We start from the raw sequence: 16,801 nt of genomic DNA, 5'->3' as shown, positions 1-16,801 counted from the left end.
ATTCCCAACCACATTGTTGTTGTTTTTTCCCTTCAGGTTTGCAATACATAATTGTTTTTTTTTTTTAATTACTTTTTCACTTGAACTGGCACTTTGATAGATGATGGTATTAAAATAATGCACCCACAGTGCCCTGCTGCACGCACCTGTAGGGTTTCTTTGTTCATGTTTGTTCACAAATTTTATCAATACAGTGTACGCTAATGTTTATGAATTTAGGAAAATTTGTGGAATGAGTGTTTCCAGTCATGAAACAATTTGAATTGCTGTCATTAAAGAGCTAGTCATTAGTGTCAAGAGACCTACTTATAAGAAAAAACAAACACTTCTCTAATTAAATTTGTTACTGAGTTTATTCAGTCATATAAAAAAACAGCCAACAAGGAGAAATTGCATAAATGTTTCTAAGGTTTAGTGTGACACAATTTTTGTGTACTATTGTAAGCAGAACAGAAATAACCAAAATTATAATAATAAACCTATGGTGTTGTTGCTGCCTCCTGGACAAAATAAAAAGCTTAAAACTACCATAGCTGGAATTATTATTTTTTTTGGCAGTTTTCAGCTGGTAACCAAATGGCCATCCAGCTTAGCCAGCTCAGCACCAAACTGACCAGGCAAGCTGTCTAACTCAAACCATCTCACACCAGCAAACTTGTGTCGGATGGTTTAAGAGTTTTTTTGTTTTTGTTTTGTTTTTCAGCTGGGGAGACATTTTAATAACAATTATTTTATGGAACAATATTACACAAAATGTATGTTTTGTTTTTTCTTACAATCATTGGTTCGGTTCGTATTGATCAAGAATGATCTTGTTTGGTAGGCGGGACGATTCTGGGCTTCTAGTGTATAAAGACCACTTACCGGTCAACCAAGTGGCTGTTGGGGACACAAATCGACCCAGCTCGGAGGCCAAGCTGACTGTGGGACCTCTCCGTTGCCATGGCGATAGTGAGTCTGTTTTTTTTTTCTTTAAAAAATCCTCAGCTTTAGCACCGAAGAATACAGCTCATGTGAATAAATACAGAAACAACTGAACATAGATGTCTAATTGTGTGGCTTTAATGCTTGATTGAATTGTGTATGCAGTTAAATGTTGTTTGTGTGCTATTCTTACCAAGTGCAAGTGTTTTTTTTTCTTCTCTGGTTTTTGGTGGGGTGGGGGATGTTTTGCCATATTCTAAAGAATTCTTTCCCTCATGTGTCTGCAAGTAGTTACTGTTTACAAGGCAATGAAACTTTGATGTTTGCTTAGCAGGCTTGCAATTAAAAACTCTCCCCTCTTTAAAAATGTTCCAATATTCTGAATTTGCAAAAGGATTTAGTTAAATTACATCTTCTTTCAAGATTGGTCCATTTATTTCTCTGAAAAAGCACACAATGCCACAGATTTCTTCAGCTTTAACTAGAACTGTGATCCCCAATCTGAGCTTTTCAATCAATATTATGGAGGCCCCCTGCCACTAATTCTTTTAATCAGAGTGAACAGCCAGCATGCCATATTGTGATGAAAAATAATATACAATCTGAAAGTTGTTTATTTTATTATAAAAAATATATATATTTTGTAGATTTTTTTCATGCAATTGTGAGATGAGCTGAAGATACATTGCATTATTAACAGCTTTGTTATTCTGTAAGCCATGCTCAATTATGTACACCCAACTTCCACCAAACCGAATCTGAGAACCCAAGGGCAAAGCATGGAGCCATCCTCAACTATCATCACCATGTGAAATTATGCATTTTTATGCCTCATTATTCTTGTTAATTGCATCTGGCTTATTTTTTAGATCAGGTGCATTTGATTGCACTCACCTGTTTGACAAGAACGTCAGCTGCTGTGTTTTGTTCTCTTTCCTTCCTATTGTAATCGCACCTGTGGTTAGGAAGCTATATTTGTCCTGTAACACAATTCTCTTGCATTTTAGAGTCTCTAATAATCTGAGTTTGGATGGTTCCTACAACTGCTGGACATAAACTTTGACAAATGTGAGCAAACCAAAGTTATCAACTTTGTATCATAGTGATGTGCTGGAGATTCATTTGATGCAGGGCCGTAGGGACGTATTCTGGGCCCCCTCACTGTATATTGGTCAAGGCCCCTTTCCAATTAAAAAATACAGTTTAGAATTTATTTAGGGACCCATCTGGACCTGTGGGCCCCTAGAATCATTACCACCTTTCACCACACTAGCTAGGCCCTGATTTGATGTACCCACATTCATGGAAAACTAATTTTAGAATTTTTAAATTGTGTTCGTTCTGGCCTGGAAAAGTCATGGAAATTGATTACATTTTACAATTCAATTTCTGTAATAAATATTTTTTTCTTCTTATACACGGCTATTTAAAATACCTATATAACTGCTAAATATTACTCTTTGTGAGTGCTTGTGAATAGTAAAACTTGCTCACAAACAAGCATGATAACATAAAATGGAAACAAAGCTATATCGTCCATTGAACCACACTGCAACCTCACATTTTTGTCTTACTGGAGACATTTGTATGCTTAAAATTATTTACATTTCAATTAATTATTTAAAAAATGACATAAAAAAATACCAAACCAGTAATCACAAGTGACATGGAAAAGTCCAAAACGTTGGGAACCCTGCTATTTGACATCACCCTTTGTGCCCTTGACCAAGACATTGTGCCCACATGATACCAGGGGAACAATCACGGTAATAATGATATTGCAAATCATTTGTGATAAAATTGCCAGCTAAGTAACTAATTTTTCCATCTCTCTTTATTTCAAATGCACAGTTGTCTGTGCCAATCAGCAGCTGTAAGCTGCATGGAGCCACTTTTACTAAAGTGCTGTACTTTCTACTTTGTAAAAATAATCAATGCTCATCAGGAGGTCCAGCAAATCATGGCTAGTGCCCACCACACATGGCTGAAACCGCTATTATTTATTCATTTCCTCATTTATTCATGGAGCTGTGGTAGGAAGGGAGCAGACCAGCAGCACATTAATGCAGCAAGCCAGACTCACTATGGTAATGTAGCATATAAATGTTGCTCTTAGCTGCCCATATCCATACAAGCAGAAAGCAAAGGGCCTCTAGTCTACACCCCGCCCGGGAGGCCCCTCTGGGCATGCAGTATGGAGCACACGGTAGTGGTCTCTGGGCTATTCAAATAGGGAAATGCCTCGAAAATGAGTCCTGCAATCCCCTGAAGGCTTGTTTATTTTTGCAATCATTATTTATTTACTGCAAATTCTCAAAATGATGTAATTGGATGCATTATGCTCTAGTAAATGGCAACATGGTTATTGAAGCCTTAATAAACAAATAATAGGAGGAACTATGGCAGCATTATAATGTAATTAAAGAGCTTTATAATGTTAGTTATGTTGCTGTCCCTCTACAAAGTTGGGTTTCTCATTTACACAAATAAATGTATCTTTATTGCTGTGGCACATTTTGAGACATTTGTCATTAAATTTTAGGCATGTGGCATAATTAATACTCATTAATAACATAAAGAAAGAATAAAGATAACAAATAAAATGATGATTTAATGATGCAACTTGCCTGGCTGAGATCTGCTGTGGCTTCAGACACAGACTGACAGATTCAGACCACTGGCTGGTTTGCAAATTAATTTAGATAGATAACCTGTCAGTACTAAAGGAATATGATACACCTGTCTTGCATTATTAACTAAGCAGTGGGTAGAAATTATAAATTAGTGTGCAGTGTGCAATGTGGTGGCCATTCTGTGAAATTAAAATTATAATGCATATGTCTCAATACAGTGTCTCAGACATTTCGCATCTGAATAGTTTTCCGTTTGATTGATAAGACTAATGCTTGGAATAGAATTGTGTGGCTTATTAATAACTGCAATGAAATTGGTTTATATCAAGACATTTCATGCTAAGTGAGTTACATCGCTGGTAGCGGGTTCTATCTTCATTGAAAAAATGTTATATTAGCTGCTATTAAAACTTAAATTTGGGGTCAGACTGGAGGGCTATCATTCAGTCATGCTTCAACTGCTACGAAATTGGTTGAAATTTGCATGGCTACAGTTTTAAATTCCAGTTTAACACCGTGCAATAGGGGCCATAATTGCAGCACAGACTATGTGGGGTTTTAATGATTAACTCAATCAATATAAGGATGATCTAAATGTATGAATTGATATCCTGAATAGCTGGAGTTAGACTCAATTTATCATTCTGATATGTCCCATAATTTCCTGGAAGCATCTGACAAAGTCCCTGACATATGCTGTATTTTTCGTAAGGGTGCAGTTCTGAAGTCTATTATGGAAGACCTACAGCTCAATTATGGGATGGAAATGCTTTCTGCAGTCCAGAAAAACAAAATCATTTGAACTATTGCATCCCTGCTATTCCAAGCTCCCTGTGCCCAAAATACCATGAAATGAGCTGAAATCACAAACTCTCACTTTGCTTGCTTAGTATTTAAGCCGAGATGATGCAAACTGGGGAGATATGGTCAAAAGGGTAAAACTTTTTTTTTTCTTCAAGATTCATCAAAAATAGTTGCAGAAATAGTGTACTAATTCCAACATGCTTGACCAGTAAATTATCATTATGGATAAGGATGTTCAGTGTTGCTTGGTTACTAAGTTATTGAACCATGGTGATGCTCTCTGTGCAGTTTTGCATGCATTCATGATTGGCATGCACCTGGAGACTAATGAGGAAATAATTCAGGCTATGATGGGTGTCACATGCCCTATTTTCCCAGAAAGAATCCTGACCCCAACTGTATTAGATCTATTAATGTCAGAAAGATGTGTTTAGCTAACCATTCAATCTCCTCTGTGGAGATGTCACTTTTACATTGCCTGTGAAATCTATAAATATCACTCTGAGCCTCAGGTATATTAGCTACTTAAAGTGAATTATAATATAAGGTCTCTTTGTCTTCAGTTGAAAAGGGTAAATGCTGTTTATGATGTCATTATCAGGAATATAGCTACTGATCTGCACATGAGGGAGCCTTGATATGTCCAAACTCCTGTTTAACATCCAGAAAAGAAAACGTTTGGTTACGTATGTAACCTCCGTTCCCCGAGGGAGGGAACGACACGTTGTGTCGGAGAAGCGACACTAGGAGTCTCTCTTGAGCGCCGATATTCACCTCTGACCTATTGACAAGGGCCAATGAGAGTTGGCAGTCAGTATTTGCATACCCCGCCCCCGCATACGGGTATTTAAGCGGGGCAAATACGGAAGTTTAGTCAGGATTTTTCTGAGGAGCCGGAAATGGTCCGGCCACAACAGTGGCTCGGTTCAGCAACATGGCGGAGGAAAGACACAACGTGTCGTTCCCTCCCTCGGGGAACGGAGGTTACATACGTAACCAAACGTTCCCCTTCTGTCGCTCTCTCCACGTTGTGTCGGAGAAGCGACACTAGGGGACCATTCCAATCTTGCCATGCGCTGAACCGTGTACGTGAACCGCCGATACAGAGGCGGGCAGGGATTCAATCCAGTGCCATGCATCGTCCGTACCTGGCTGCACGTACCCTTCCTCAATGCCCCATAAAAACAACGGAATCCTTTTGGTTACCCTGGGAGGGGAACAAGGCGATGTTTGCCAACATGGGAACGGGCCAGCCTGGCTGGGCCTCTTTTCTCTCTATGTTGCTCACATAGAGCAATCACGCCGGGGCCCTTACACGCATATAGGGAAGGGGGTCTTATCCCAGACCCTGCGGAGACCACACCTGCCCTTTTTCTTGGGGAGGAAAAGTGGTAGACACATCACACGGCCGTCTTAGAGCTCGTGTGGAAAGTATGGTGCGGTGGTAGATCCAGCCTCGAAAGGGGGGAGTTGCTACAGCACGGCTACCGAGGCAGCTGTAACTGCCTAAGGGAGACACAGGGGTCCGCTCGTAAGGGGACAGAACCGTGGAGTTACACACAGGGGGAGTCCGAGCAGGAGGCCTTACCTACAGAGCACCTATACCAGTACAGGGTAGCCATTAGGGTACCCACAGTGGCTTGGGTCGGCGAGTTCCTCCGCTGAACCGCGGACCCGGAGGGCTGGGGAGGAATCGACCAGGGGCGCCCGAGTGGGGTGCCCTGGGAAGAAGGCACACTACTTTACCTTGACGTCAGGAAAAGGGCGCTGGGCGCAAGCGATCCACCCGGCCGGTCGGTCTATGTATTACCGAGTTCTACGGCTCGGACCTGACAAAACACGAGACGCAACTGACTCAACGCGGAGGTTGTAAAACCTTGCGAAGGTGTTGGGTGTTGCCCAACCCGCGGCTCTGCAGATGTCTGCTAGGGAGGTGCCCCTGGCCAGTGCCCACGAGGACGCTACACCCCTTGTTGAGTGAGCTCGGACCCGCAAGGGTAGGGGCACGGCCTGGGTGTGATAAGCCAGTGTGATGGCGTCGACAACCCAGTGGGCGAGCCTCTGTTTGGAGACGGCATTCCCTTTCTGCCGTCCCCCAAAGCAGACAAAGAGCTGCTCAGAGCATCTGGTGCTCTGTGTGCAGTCCAGGTAAATGCGCAGGGCGCGCACTGGACATAGCAACGAAAGGGCTGGGTCTGCCTCCTCCCGGGGCAGCGCTTGCAGGTTCACTACCTGATCTCGGAACGGTGTGGTAGGAACCTTGGGCACATAGCCCGGTCGCGGTCTTAGGATCACAGACGTATCTGCCGGACCGAACTCCAGGCAAGTGTCGCTGACAGAGAACGCTTGCAGGTCCCCGACCCTCTTGATAGAGGCGAGCGCGATCAGCAGGGCCGTCTTAAGGGAGAGGGCCCTGTGTCCAACTGATTCAAGCGGCTCGAAGGGAGGTCTCTGGAGTCCTGCCAAGACTACCGAGAGATCCCAGGAGGGAACTAGGCCTGGCCGGGAGGGATTCAACCTCCGGGCGCCTCTCAGGAACCTGAGGATCAGGTTGTGCTTACCCAGAGATTTGCCGTCTACAGGATCGTGGTGGGCGGCAATAGCGGCAACATACACCTCGAGGGTGGACGGGGACAGCCTCCTGTCCAGCCTCTCCTGTAGGAACAGAAGCACTGACCTAATTGCGCATCTCTGCAGGTCTTCAGCTCGGGAAGAGCACCAATCTGCGAACAAGCACCACTTTAGGGCGTAAAGGTGCCTGGTAGATGGGGCTCTGGCTTGGTTAATTGTATTCACAACGGTCGCCGGTAAGCCAGCTAGCTCTTCCGCGTCCCGTGCAGGGACCAGACGTGGAGGTTCCAGAGGTCTGGGCGCGGGTGCCAGAGCATGCCCCGTCCCTGAGAGAGGAGGTCCTTTCTCAGAGGAATTCGCCAGGTAGGAGCTGTCGCGAGGAGCCTGAGTTCCGAGAACCAAGTCCGAGTGGGCCAGTAGGGGGCCACCAACGTGACTTGCTCTTCGTCTTCCCTGAGCTTGCACAGCACCGGTGCAAGAAGGCTCACTGGGGGAAATGTGTATTTGCGCAGCCCCGAGGGCCAGCTGTGTGCCAGCAGCGTCTGTCCCGAGGGGAGCCTCTGTTAGGGCATACCAGAGCAGGCAATGGGAGGTTTCCTGGGCGGCAAACAGGTCTACCTGGGCCTTGCCAAACCGTTCCCAAATCAGCTGGATAGACTGGGGGTGAAGCCTCCACTCCCCGCTGGGCAGGCGTTGTCGTGATAGCGCATCCTCTACGACGTTGAGCTTGCCGGGGATGTGAGTGGCATGCAACGACCTGAGTCGCTGCTGGCTCCATAGGAGGAGACTGCGGGCGAGTTGTGACATTTGGTGGGAACGTACGCCGCCTTGGCGATTTATCCGCGGTGCTGTCCGATCTCACAAGGACAATTTTGTCCCGAACTAATGGGAGGAACTTCCTGAGAGCAAGAAGGACGGTCAGCAACTCCAGGCAGTTGATGTGCCAACGCAGTGGGGCCCCTTTCCAACGGCCCGCTGCTGCATGCCCGCTGCACACGGCACCCCACCCGGACCGGGAGGCGTCGGTTGTGACCAGAACGCGTCGCGACACCTGCTGCAGGGGCATTCCTGCCCGTAAAAACCAGAGGTCTGTTCAGGGTCGGAGTGTTTTGAGGCAGGCGGGGTGATTCTTACCCGATGCGTGCCGTGGTGCCATGCTTGTCTCGGGACTCAAGTCTGGAGCCAGTGCTGGAGTGGTCTCATATGCATCAACCCCAGCGGCGCGACCGCCGCGGAGGACGCCATATGCCCCAGGAGCCTCTGGAAAAGTTTTAGAGGGACCACTGTGCCTGGCTTGAATGAAGCGAGGCAGTCCAGCACCGACTGAGCACGCTCGCTCGTGAGACGTGCTGTCATTGAGACTGAGTCTAACTCCAGCCCAAGAAAAGAGATGCTCTGAACCGGAGTGAGCTTGCTCTTTTCCCAGTTGACCTGAAGCCCCAAGTGGCTGAGGTGCCGGAGCAGTTCCTGCAGCACATCAGGATCAGGTCCACCCCCGTGCATGTTTTTGAGAGCTTTGGCCTGGTGGACTTGCAGGAGGGCCATCGCATGCAGGGCGGAGGCAGCGCATCCAGCCGCACTGTAGGCCTTCGCGTTAAGCGAGGATGTTGTCCTACAGGGCTTGGATGGGAGTACGGGGCGACCGCGCCAGGAGGTAGGGCTACCGGGGCATAGATGATGCGCAACTGCCCTATCGACCTGGGGAATCGCGCCGTATCCGTGGCGCTCTCCGCCGTCGAGAGTGGAGAGAGTGGAGCAGTTGGCATCTAGACGAGCGGAGAGCGGGGCTCTCCACATAGACGTCAGCTCATCATGCACCTCCGGGAAAAACGGGACCGGATGCCCCCAGGAACCAATCATCCAACCGCGACGGCTGTGGGGAGGATGGAGGGTTCCAATCCAACCCCACGCTCACGGCGGCCTGGGAAAGCATGTCAGACATCTGAGCGTCGGCCTCAGCCTGGGCCTGCTGGCCCGAAGGCGGCAGTCCAGGGGAGTCCTCGGCATCAGACACCGCACTCTCCGATGCAGCGGCGAGCTCATTCGCTTCGGACTCGGGAGGATAGAGTCGAGCCGCTATTGCCGCGAGCATGGACGGGGACCTGCGAGCGTGTCGGGGAACGGGAGGTTCGCGGGGGGCTACCCGGCGAAACTGCACCTGCTGCCGCCCCCAAATCGCCCCCAGCGCCAACCGCATCGTCCTCAATCTTGTGGGAAGAAGGAGCAATGCGGGGTGCAGCTGGGATGGCTTGCCTTCTGTTGAAGGCAAGCCGCGACCGCAACGTGGTCATGGTCATGTTCTCGCAGTGAGAACATGAACCATCCACAAACGCCGCCTTGGTGTTATCACGGCCCAAACACACGAGACAGCGCCTGTGGCCGTCTGAAGCGGAGAGGCTTCTACCACATCCAGGAACGACACAGGGGCGGAAAGGGATCTTGAAAAAGACGCGTCCTTAAAAGGACGTTCAACGCCGCTGTGTTTGCTCTTTTAGAGAAATTTGCTCTTTTACAGGAAATTTGCTCTTTTAATACACAGTGTGTGTGTGTGTGTGTCTGCGCTGTCGAAGCGCTCAGGGGCAACAATGCACGCTGTGCAAAGTACAGAGAAAGCCGCTGTTGTGCGCCGTCTTATCCAACAGCAAGCAGATCGTCAGAGATACAGGAACGTTCAGGGTGTGTATTCTCGCAGCAGACTGCAAACAGACCATCGGCTCCGAAGAAATTTTCTGACTTAACTTCCGTATTTGCCCGCTTAAATACCCGTATGCGGGGGCGGGGTATGCAAATACTGACTGCCAACTCTCATTGGCCCTTTTCAATAGGTCAGAGGTGAATATCGGCGCTCAAGAGGGACCCCTAGTGTCGCTTCTCCGACACAACGTGGAGAGAGCGACAGAAGGGGAACCTAACTTTTCTGGTTTTATTATGGGGTCCTATATTTATTAAATATGTTATACTTTTCCAATCATCCGATTTAATTTTCATTTAGCATGAGAAACAGTTTCCTTCATAGGAATCAGAATATCCTGTTTCGAAGACAACAGGGGAAAATGTTTTTTATAAATGCCCTGCTAGTTGAAGTGAACTCAAATATGATCCTGAATTTTAAGTAATCTTCAGTGCTCTTGACATAGAGGTTCCTTTGGGTGCTAGCAAACACAAAACAGCAGCATTGAGCTCCTTATGAAACTTAACATCAACTCTTGTAACAACACACTGTCTTTTTTATTATTATTATTATTTATGAGGAATAATTTATCTTAATTCATATGGTGTAAGCTGCAGGGACTCATCTCCTCCAGTCTGCATGATAGGAAATAAAATAGCTTTTTTCTTCTTGGTAAACACACAGGGTTTGTTTCTCAATTACTGACAATGTTTGCCAAGCCAAGGTGCAAACTACATGTCAACTCCAGTTTTTTTTTTTTTTTTTTTTTGTGGTTTTGTGCAAACAGAGTTTGTTCACATTAATGAGCTCAAGGGGTAATTTAGACAACTGTTGCTATCCGCCTGCCCTAGACTCAGACAAAGGTTAACTATCACAGTTAATGAGACGAGTGTAAGTATCTGACATTGTTCTGGTCAATTAATCACTGTGCAACACGTAAACACTTTTTAATGACCTCTGATCCTGCAGTCTTTTGTAAAGGTGCTATCTGGATGGACTTGTTGGCTAGCAGGCAGTTCATTTATCAAACATATATATAGCAATATTTGCTTTACAAACATAAAGGCTTTTCTGGTGGTTTGAGGCAGTTTGGATGAACAAATGGGAGAAATCAAGAAAATACATGTTTTTATAACTTTTACTAAGGCTTACTGTTTAAGATTTACTTAAAGGCATCGTTCGCACACCAAAAAAAAAAAAAAGAAAAGAAAATCTAATTTACGCTTACTCGTGCTCACACTCAAAATTATGACATTTTGAATGTTTACGCTGCTCTTTTCCATTCATAGACGGCATCAAGTGACCAAGGTCTGTTAATGCACCATAAACATAGGCCATATGATTTGTGAGTTGTATTTCAAGTGTATACACTGAGTGAATGAAGTGAGTTTATATAGAGTCATATTTATTAAATACTATCACTATTTAAGTATTATTTCACCCAAAAATGCAAATTTGGTGAAATGGTGATCAGACCTTTGAATCTCCAAAATCACAGACATAAACAGCAACGCTCTTCTGGGTGTATAGCACGTGCATGCTGCTGCATGATTTATAGATAAAAAAATACTTCAATATTTATATTTTTCACACCAAAAGCGATTGTATCGCTTTAGAAGACATTAATTTAACCACTGGATTTGTATGGATGATGTTTATGCTCACTAAGCTTCAAAGGTCTGATCACCATTGACTTGCATTTTAAGGACCTACTGAGCTACAATATTTTTCTGTTTTTCTTCAAATGTGTTCTGATGAAGAAAGAAAGTTGTACACACCTGGGAAATCATGAGGGTATATGATGAGAACATTTCATTTTTGGGTGAACTAACCATTTAATCCTATCCATGATTTGTGTGTCAGTAGATGAAAATTATTAATATGTGTACATCCAAATTCTGACAAGAATAACATGTTCTAAGCATATAAAAGGAGCGTGTCCATATATACTATTATATACCATATATAATATTTTTTGTATTGACTTTCCGCCAATGACTTATGGCATAGCACTGCGCTTAGGGGAAGCGATCTTAAAATAGGGACCAGAATGTTGCAACAACATGAACATTAGAAAATGATGACAGAATGTTTTTATTTGTCTCACTTTCATAAGTGTCTCTTTAGATAAACCCTACAGCAAATGCTAAATCAGCCCACCTCCACCCAATGCATATTGATTACAAATAATATACTTGTCATGTCAGCAGATATAGATGAACAGAATTATTTCTTTTTGAGAAATGTATAGACTACCTCCCCAACAGAGTTGGAAATGGAGTACAAATCATTTGTATTATCAAAATGACCTCACACATCCCTCCATGAAAAGCAGCATGCTGCTGTCAAAAGCACTCAAAATACTGAGCATCACTGGGCGCTGTTGAAAACGTCTCGGGTTACATGTGTAACCCTTGTTCCCTGAAAAAGGCGGAACGAGATGTTGCGCTGCTAAGCGCTACGGGGGAACAGCTTTCGCTGTGAGCCGAGCTGAAGAATGTGTGGAACACGTCAATGAACATTGACCGGAATTTATAGCCTCAGCTGATGTAATCATTAGATGCACCTGAGGCCAGGCTATAAATGGATACGTCACCAGGTGTCGTCAGATACTTCTTTTTGAAGAGCAGTCCTGGGACGTCCCAGTGCGGCAAAGCAGCGCAACATCTCGTTCCACCTTTTTCAGGGAACAAGGGTTACACATGTAACCCGAGACGTTCCCTTTACAAAAGGCTTCACTATGATGTTGCGCTGCTAAGCGCTACGGGGAACGCAATACCCACGCCGCCGCACTTGGGGCTGTCCGGACCCCTACGGTTGTGCAGTGTACTCACAAAAACGCGAGAGGTCTCAGACATGAGCTTGAGATGTCTACTCAAGGGCATAAGAGCCCAGAGTAGCAAAGCATCTAACCCACAAAGTTCGATGAATGTGTGCGAAGAGAACCCTATCGCAACACAAACTTGTCATAAAAACTGATGAATCTGAGCGGAGAGGACCAGTCTGCCGCATCACAAACTTGTTCAGGCATGAGCTGAGATGTCGACTCAAGGGCATAAGAGCCCAGAGTAGCAAAGCATCTAACCCACAAAGTTCGATGAATGTGTGCAAAGAGAACCCTATCGCAACACAAACTTGTCATAAAAACTGATGAATGTGAGCGGAGAGGACCAGCCTGCCGCATCACAAACTTGTTCAGGCATGAGCTGAGATGTCGACTCAAGGGCATAAGAGCCCAGAGTAGCAAAGCATCTAACCCATAAAGTTCGATGAATGTGTGCGAAGAGAACCCTATCGCAACACAAACTTGTCATAAAAACTGATGAATGTGAGCGGAGAGGACCAGCCTGCCGCATCACAAACTTGTTCAGGCATGAGCCGAGATGTCGACTCAAGGGCATAAGAGCCCAGAGTAGCAAAGCATCTAACCCATAAAGTTCGATGAATGTGTGCGAAGAGAACCCTATCGCAACACAAACTTGTCATAAAACTGATGAATGTGAGCGGAGAGGACCAGCCTGCCGCATCACAAACTTGTTCAGGCATGAGCTGAGATGTCGACTCAAGGGCATAAGAGCCCAGAGTAGCAAAGCATCTAACCCATAAAGTTCGATGAATGTGTGCGAAGAGAACCCTTTCGCAACACAAACTTGTCATAAAAACTGATGAATGTGAGCGGAGAGGACCACCCTGCCGCATCACAAACTTGTTCAGGCATGAGCCGAGATGTCGACTCAAGGGCATAAGAGCCCAGAGTAGCAAAGCATCTAACCCATAAAGTTCGATGAATGTGTGCGAAGAGAACCCTATCGCAACACAAACTTGTCATAAAAACTGATGAATGTGAGCGGAAAGGACCAGCCTGCCGCATCACAAACTTGTTTAGGCATGGGCTGAGATGTCGACTCAAGGACATAAGAGTCCGGAGTAGCAAAGCATCTAAACCATAAAATGTGATTAGTGTGTGCGGAGAGTGCCAACCTGCCGCACCACAAACTTGTTCGGTGTCAACTCAAGGGCGTAAGAGCCAAGAGTGGCAAGAACATCCAAACTATAAAAGTTTAATGAATGTGCGCTGAGAGGACCAACCTGCCGCACCACAAACTTGCTGCAGAGGGAGACCTCTAGCCAAGGCTTTAGAGGAGGAGAGCCCTCTGGAAGAGTGCGCCCTAAAACCTACTGGCGAAGCTTGAACGCTGCCTCGTGAGGCCCGGGCAGTAAGGTCCCTCACCCAAAGTGACAACCCGGTCACGGCTTCAAAGTGAAGAACTGCTGCCCTGACTTTATGCCACTAGCAAATGCGGTGGACATAATTCTGAAGGGCACAGACTGGACAAAGTCTGAGTAGTCTTTAGCTGCTCCGGCATTACAAACAGCAGGGAGCAGAAGGCTTACAGAATGACTGGCCAAGGGTCGAGAAAGGCACCTTGGGCAGGTAGTCAGGGTAAGGGTGCAAAGAATGCTCTTGGTCCTACCTGGGGCAACTCAAAACAGGCCGGCAAAAGAGACAGAGCCTGTAGGTACCCAAGTCTCCTTAGAGACGTAATTGCCATATGAAAAACCATCTTGAGAGTCAGAAGTCTACCAAACGCTGACTCTAGAGGTTTTAAAAAGGGGGGTCTTACCCTATGAAGAGGTCCTAGCAAGGATACCTCTTAGAGGGCACCCCGCCCACCAAGGCGTGGCAAACCGATGTGGAAGCCACATAGAGCCTGGCAGTGGCGAGGCAAGTGCCCGCTGACAGTACTTTCCACAGAAAATCCAGAACTGAAGCAAACTGGCAGTTAGCTGGTTCTGTAATTTGAACTTATTAGAAGGAAACGCATGCAGGCGCATTTGTGCCATGTATGCGCCACCACGATCAGCACCCCCGAGGGGGGGGACTGGGTGACTCGGGAAGAAGTAGAGGAGACATTGAGCTATCAACAGAGGCGAAGAGGTCCTCTTCTGCCCTGTAAAATCTACCCAGATCAGTTCCAAGGGAGGGAGCCCTAGCGCTTGCAATGGTCTCAATAACTTCAGGAGAAAGCCCTGTGAACCTCAGTTGGTACCCTACAGGGGCCAAGCATGAAAGGTTTCACAATTCGGGCCGGGGATGAATATGTCCCTGAGCCTGAGAAAGAAGGTCCTACCTGTTCGGAATCGCCCAAGGCGAGCCGTCGAGGAGAGATATTAACTCCGAGAACCATATCCTGTTTAGCCAGCGCAGCGCCATTAATAGGAGGCAAGACCCTTGCTGGTGAACATTGCCAAGACTCCCGGGAGCAGAGAAACCGGGGAAAGAAACGCATACAGACGCATTCTGGGTCATGTATGTGTTTTAACATCCAGACCCAAGGGGGCTGGGTGATTTCAGGGAGAAGTAGAGCAGACATTGCGCTATTCATAGAGGCGAAGAGGTCCTCTTCTGCCCTAAGATCTCACCCAAACTTGTTCCAAGTGGAAAAAGCCCGGCATTTAAAAGGTCTCGATAACCTCAGGAGAGAGCCCTGTGTCCCTCAGTTGGTACCCTTAGGGGCCAAACATGAGAGATTCCACAATTTGGGGAAATTGTGTATATATATATATTATAATAAATAATATATATATATATATTTATTTATTTATTTATTTATTTATTTTTTTTTTTTTTTTAGGGGTTCTCCATGAGCTGAAAAAGCTCTTAATGGAGGTTTATCAAAGAAGGGAAGGAACCCATTAGGCGTTCCCTTTCTTAGACTGGAAGATAAAATCTATCTCCTAATTTGGAGCGTTTGGGGGTCTCTTTTTCACGTGGCCAGACCAATCTGGCAACCGCACGAGTAACAACATCGAGCAATTCCTCCGTAGATTTTTTATCGCGGACGGAAAGCTCGGAGGCGGGAAGAGAATAGCGATCCACCTCATGATCCGAGAAGCGTCGAGATCATGTGAAGAAACAGCTGGGTTTGGGGAGAGAGTGAGAGAAAGGGATCAACCCGTCTCTTGCTCCTCAGCCAAAACCATGCAAGAGCCCCACGAACGATCTTCTTTTCGAGAGTGCTGACTCCCGAAGCAAGCGAGGCGAGCACGACGCACTCTGCCTGTTAAAGCAAATCGCAGTGCTCGCACCCACCCTGCTGCAACGCAGAGCAGCGTGCTCCCAAACAAACAGCAAAAACTGATGTGTGTCGTCTTCAGCTATAGAGCGAGAAGAGGGAACACGCATCGTTTATGGCTTTCAGTCATTCTCTCTTTTTTTAAATATATATATATAATATTTTCTAAACGGAAGAGAAAAGAGAACAAAGAACAAAGTTCACTGCACACTGTCTAACTGATTCTAACTCCTAACAGAGGAAAGAAAGTTTTGACAGGGTGTGTGAAACACACAGAAACAGAATCGCTCTGAAAAAAGAGTTTCTGACGACATCTGGTGACGTATCCATTTATAGCCTGGCCTCAGGTGCATCTAATGATTACATCAGCCGAGGCTATAAATTCCGGTCAGTGTTCATTGACGTGTTCCACACATTATTCAGCTCGGCTCACAGTGAAAGCTGTTCCCCCGTAGCGCTTAGCAGTGCAACATCGTAGTGAAGCCTTTTGTAAAGGGAACTACTCTACACACACACACACACACACACACACACACACACACACACACACACACACACACACACACACAGCCATTCACACATTCAGAACACACTCCGTTTTTCTCACACTTCACTGCAGGGTTAACCCTCATGGTGAACAGGGAGAAACAGTCATTTTGGCTCACTATGGATAGCTTGCTTTGATGTGGTTTTGTTGCCTTTACAGTACAACAGCTGCAGCTGAGGAACCATAGTTGTGTGCCACTGCCTTACGGTCTTGTGCTGACGTAATTTACCACACACCATTTAGCCTTAGGTTGTTGGTGTTTTTTGGCTCACTGCTTAATTGTGATTGCAGCTTACATTATTATGGTCTTATGAACTATTTTGGTCTTTAAACAATGTTCCACTGATTGAATGTCAGTTTTGGAATTTTTAGGCCGGTTTATAGACTAGTGTTGTTTAGTGTCACCATTCACTTTCATTGTATTTTTTTATATATACACTAGAATTGAATGGTAACTGGGCTCTTAACATTCTGCATAACATCTTCTTATGTGTTCCACAAAGTAAGGAAAGTCATACAGGTTTGAAACAATATAAGTGTACACCACATTTTAAGTTATGGTTGAACTTTCTCT

General features: G+C 45.7%; 1 protein-coding gene across 1 annotated transcript in view; it reads left to right on the top strand.

Annotated features, from left to right (window-relative positions):
- The window catches only part of LOC127635233 (contactin-associated protein-like 2), a 472,530-nt gene that overhangs the window by 359,434 nt on the left and 96,295 nt on the right, over positions 1-16,801 (top strand). The window contains 1 exon segment of the mRNA XM_052115124.1: positions 824-951. Coding sequence (XP_051971084.1) covers positions 824-951 — 128 coding nt within the window.

This window comes from Xyrauchen texanus, chromosome 42 (genome assembly GCF_025860055.1).
Source record: "Xyrauchen texanus isolate HMW12.3.18 chromosome 42, RBS_HiC_50CHRs, whole genome shotgun sequence".
Lineage (NCBI taxonomy): Eukaryota > Metazoa > Chordata > Actinopteri > Cypriniformes > Catostomidae > Xyrauchen > Xyrauchen texanus.
Note: the sequence above shows the minus strand (reverse complement) of the source record. Positions and strands in the feature narration are given on the sequence as shown.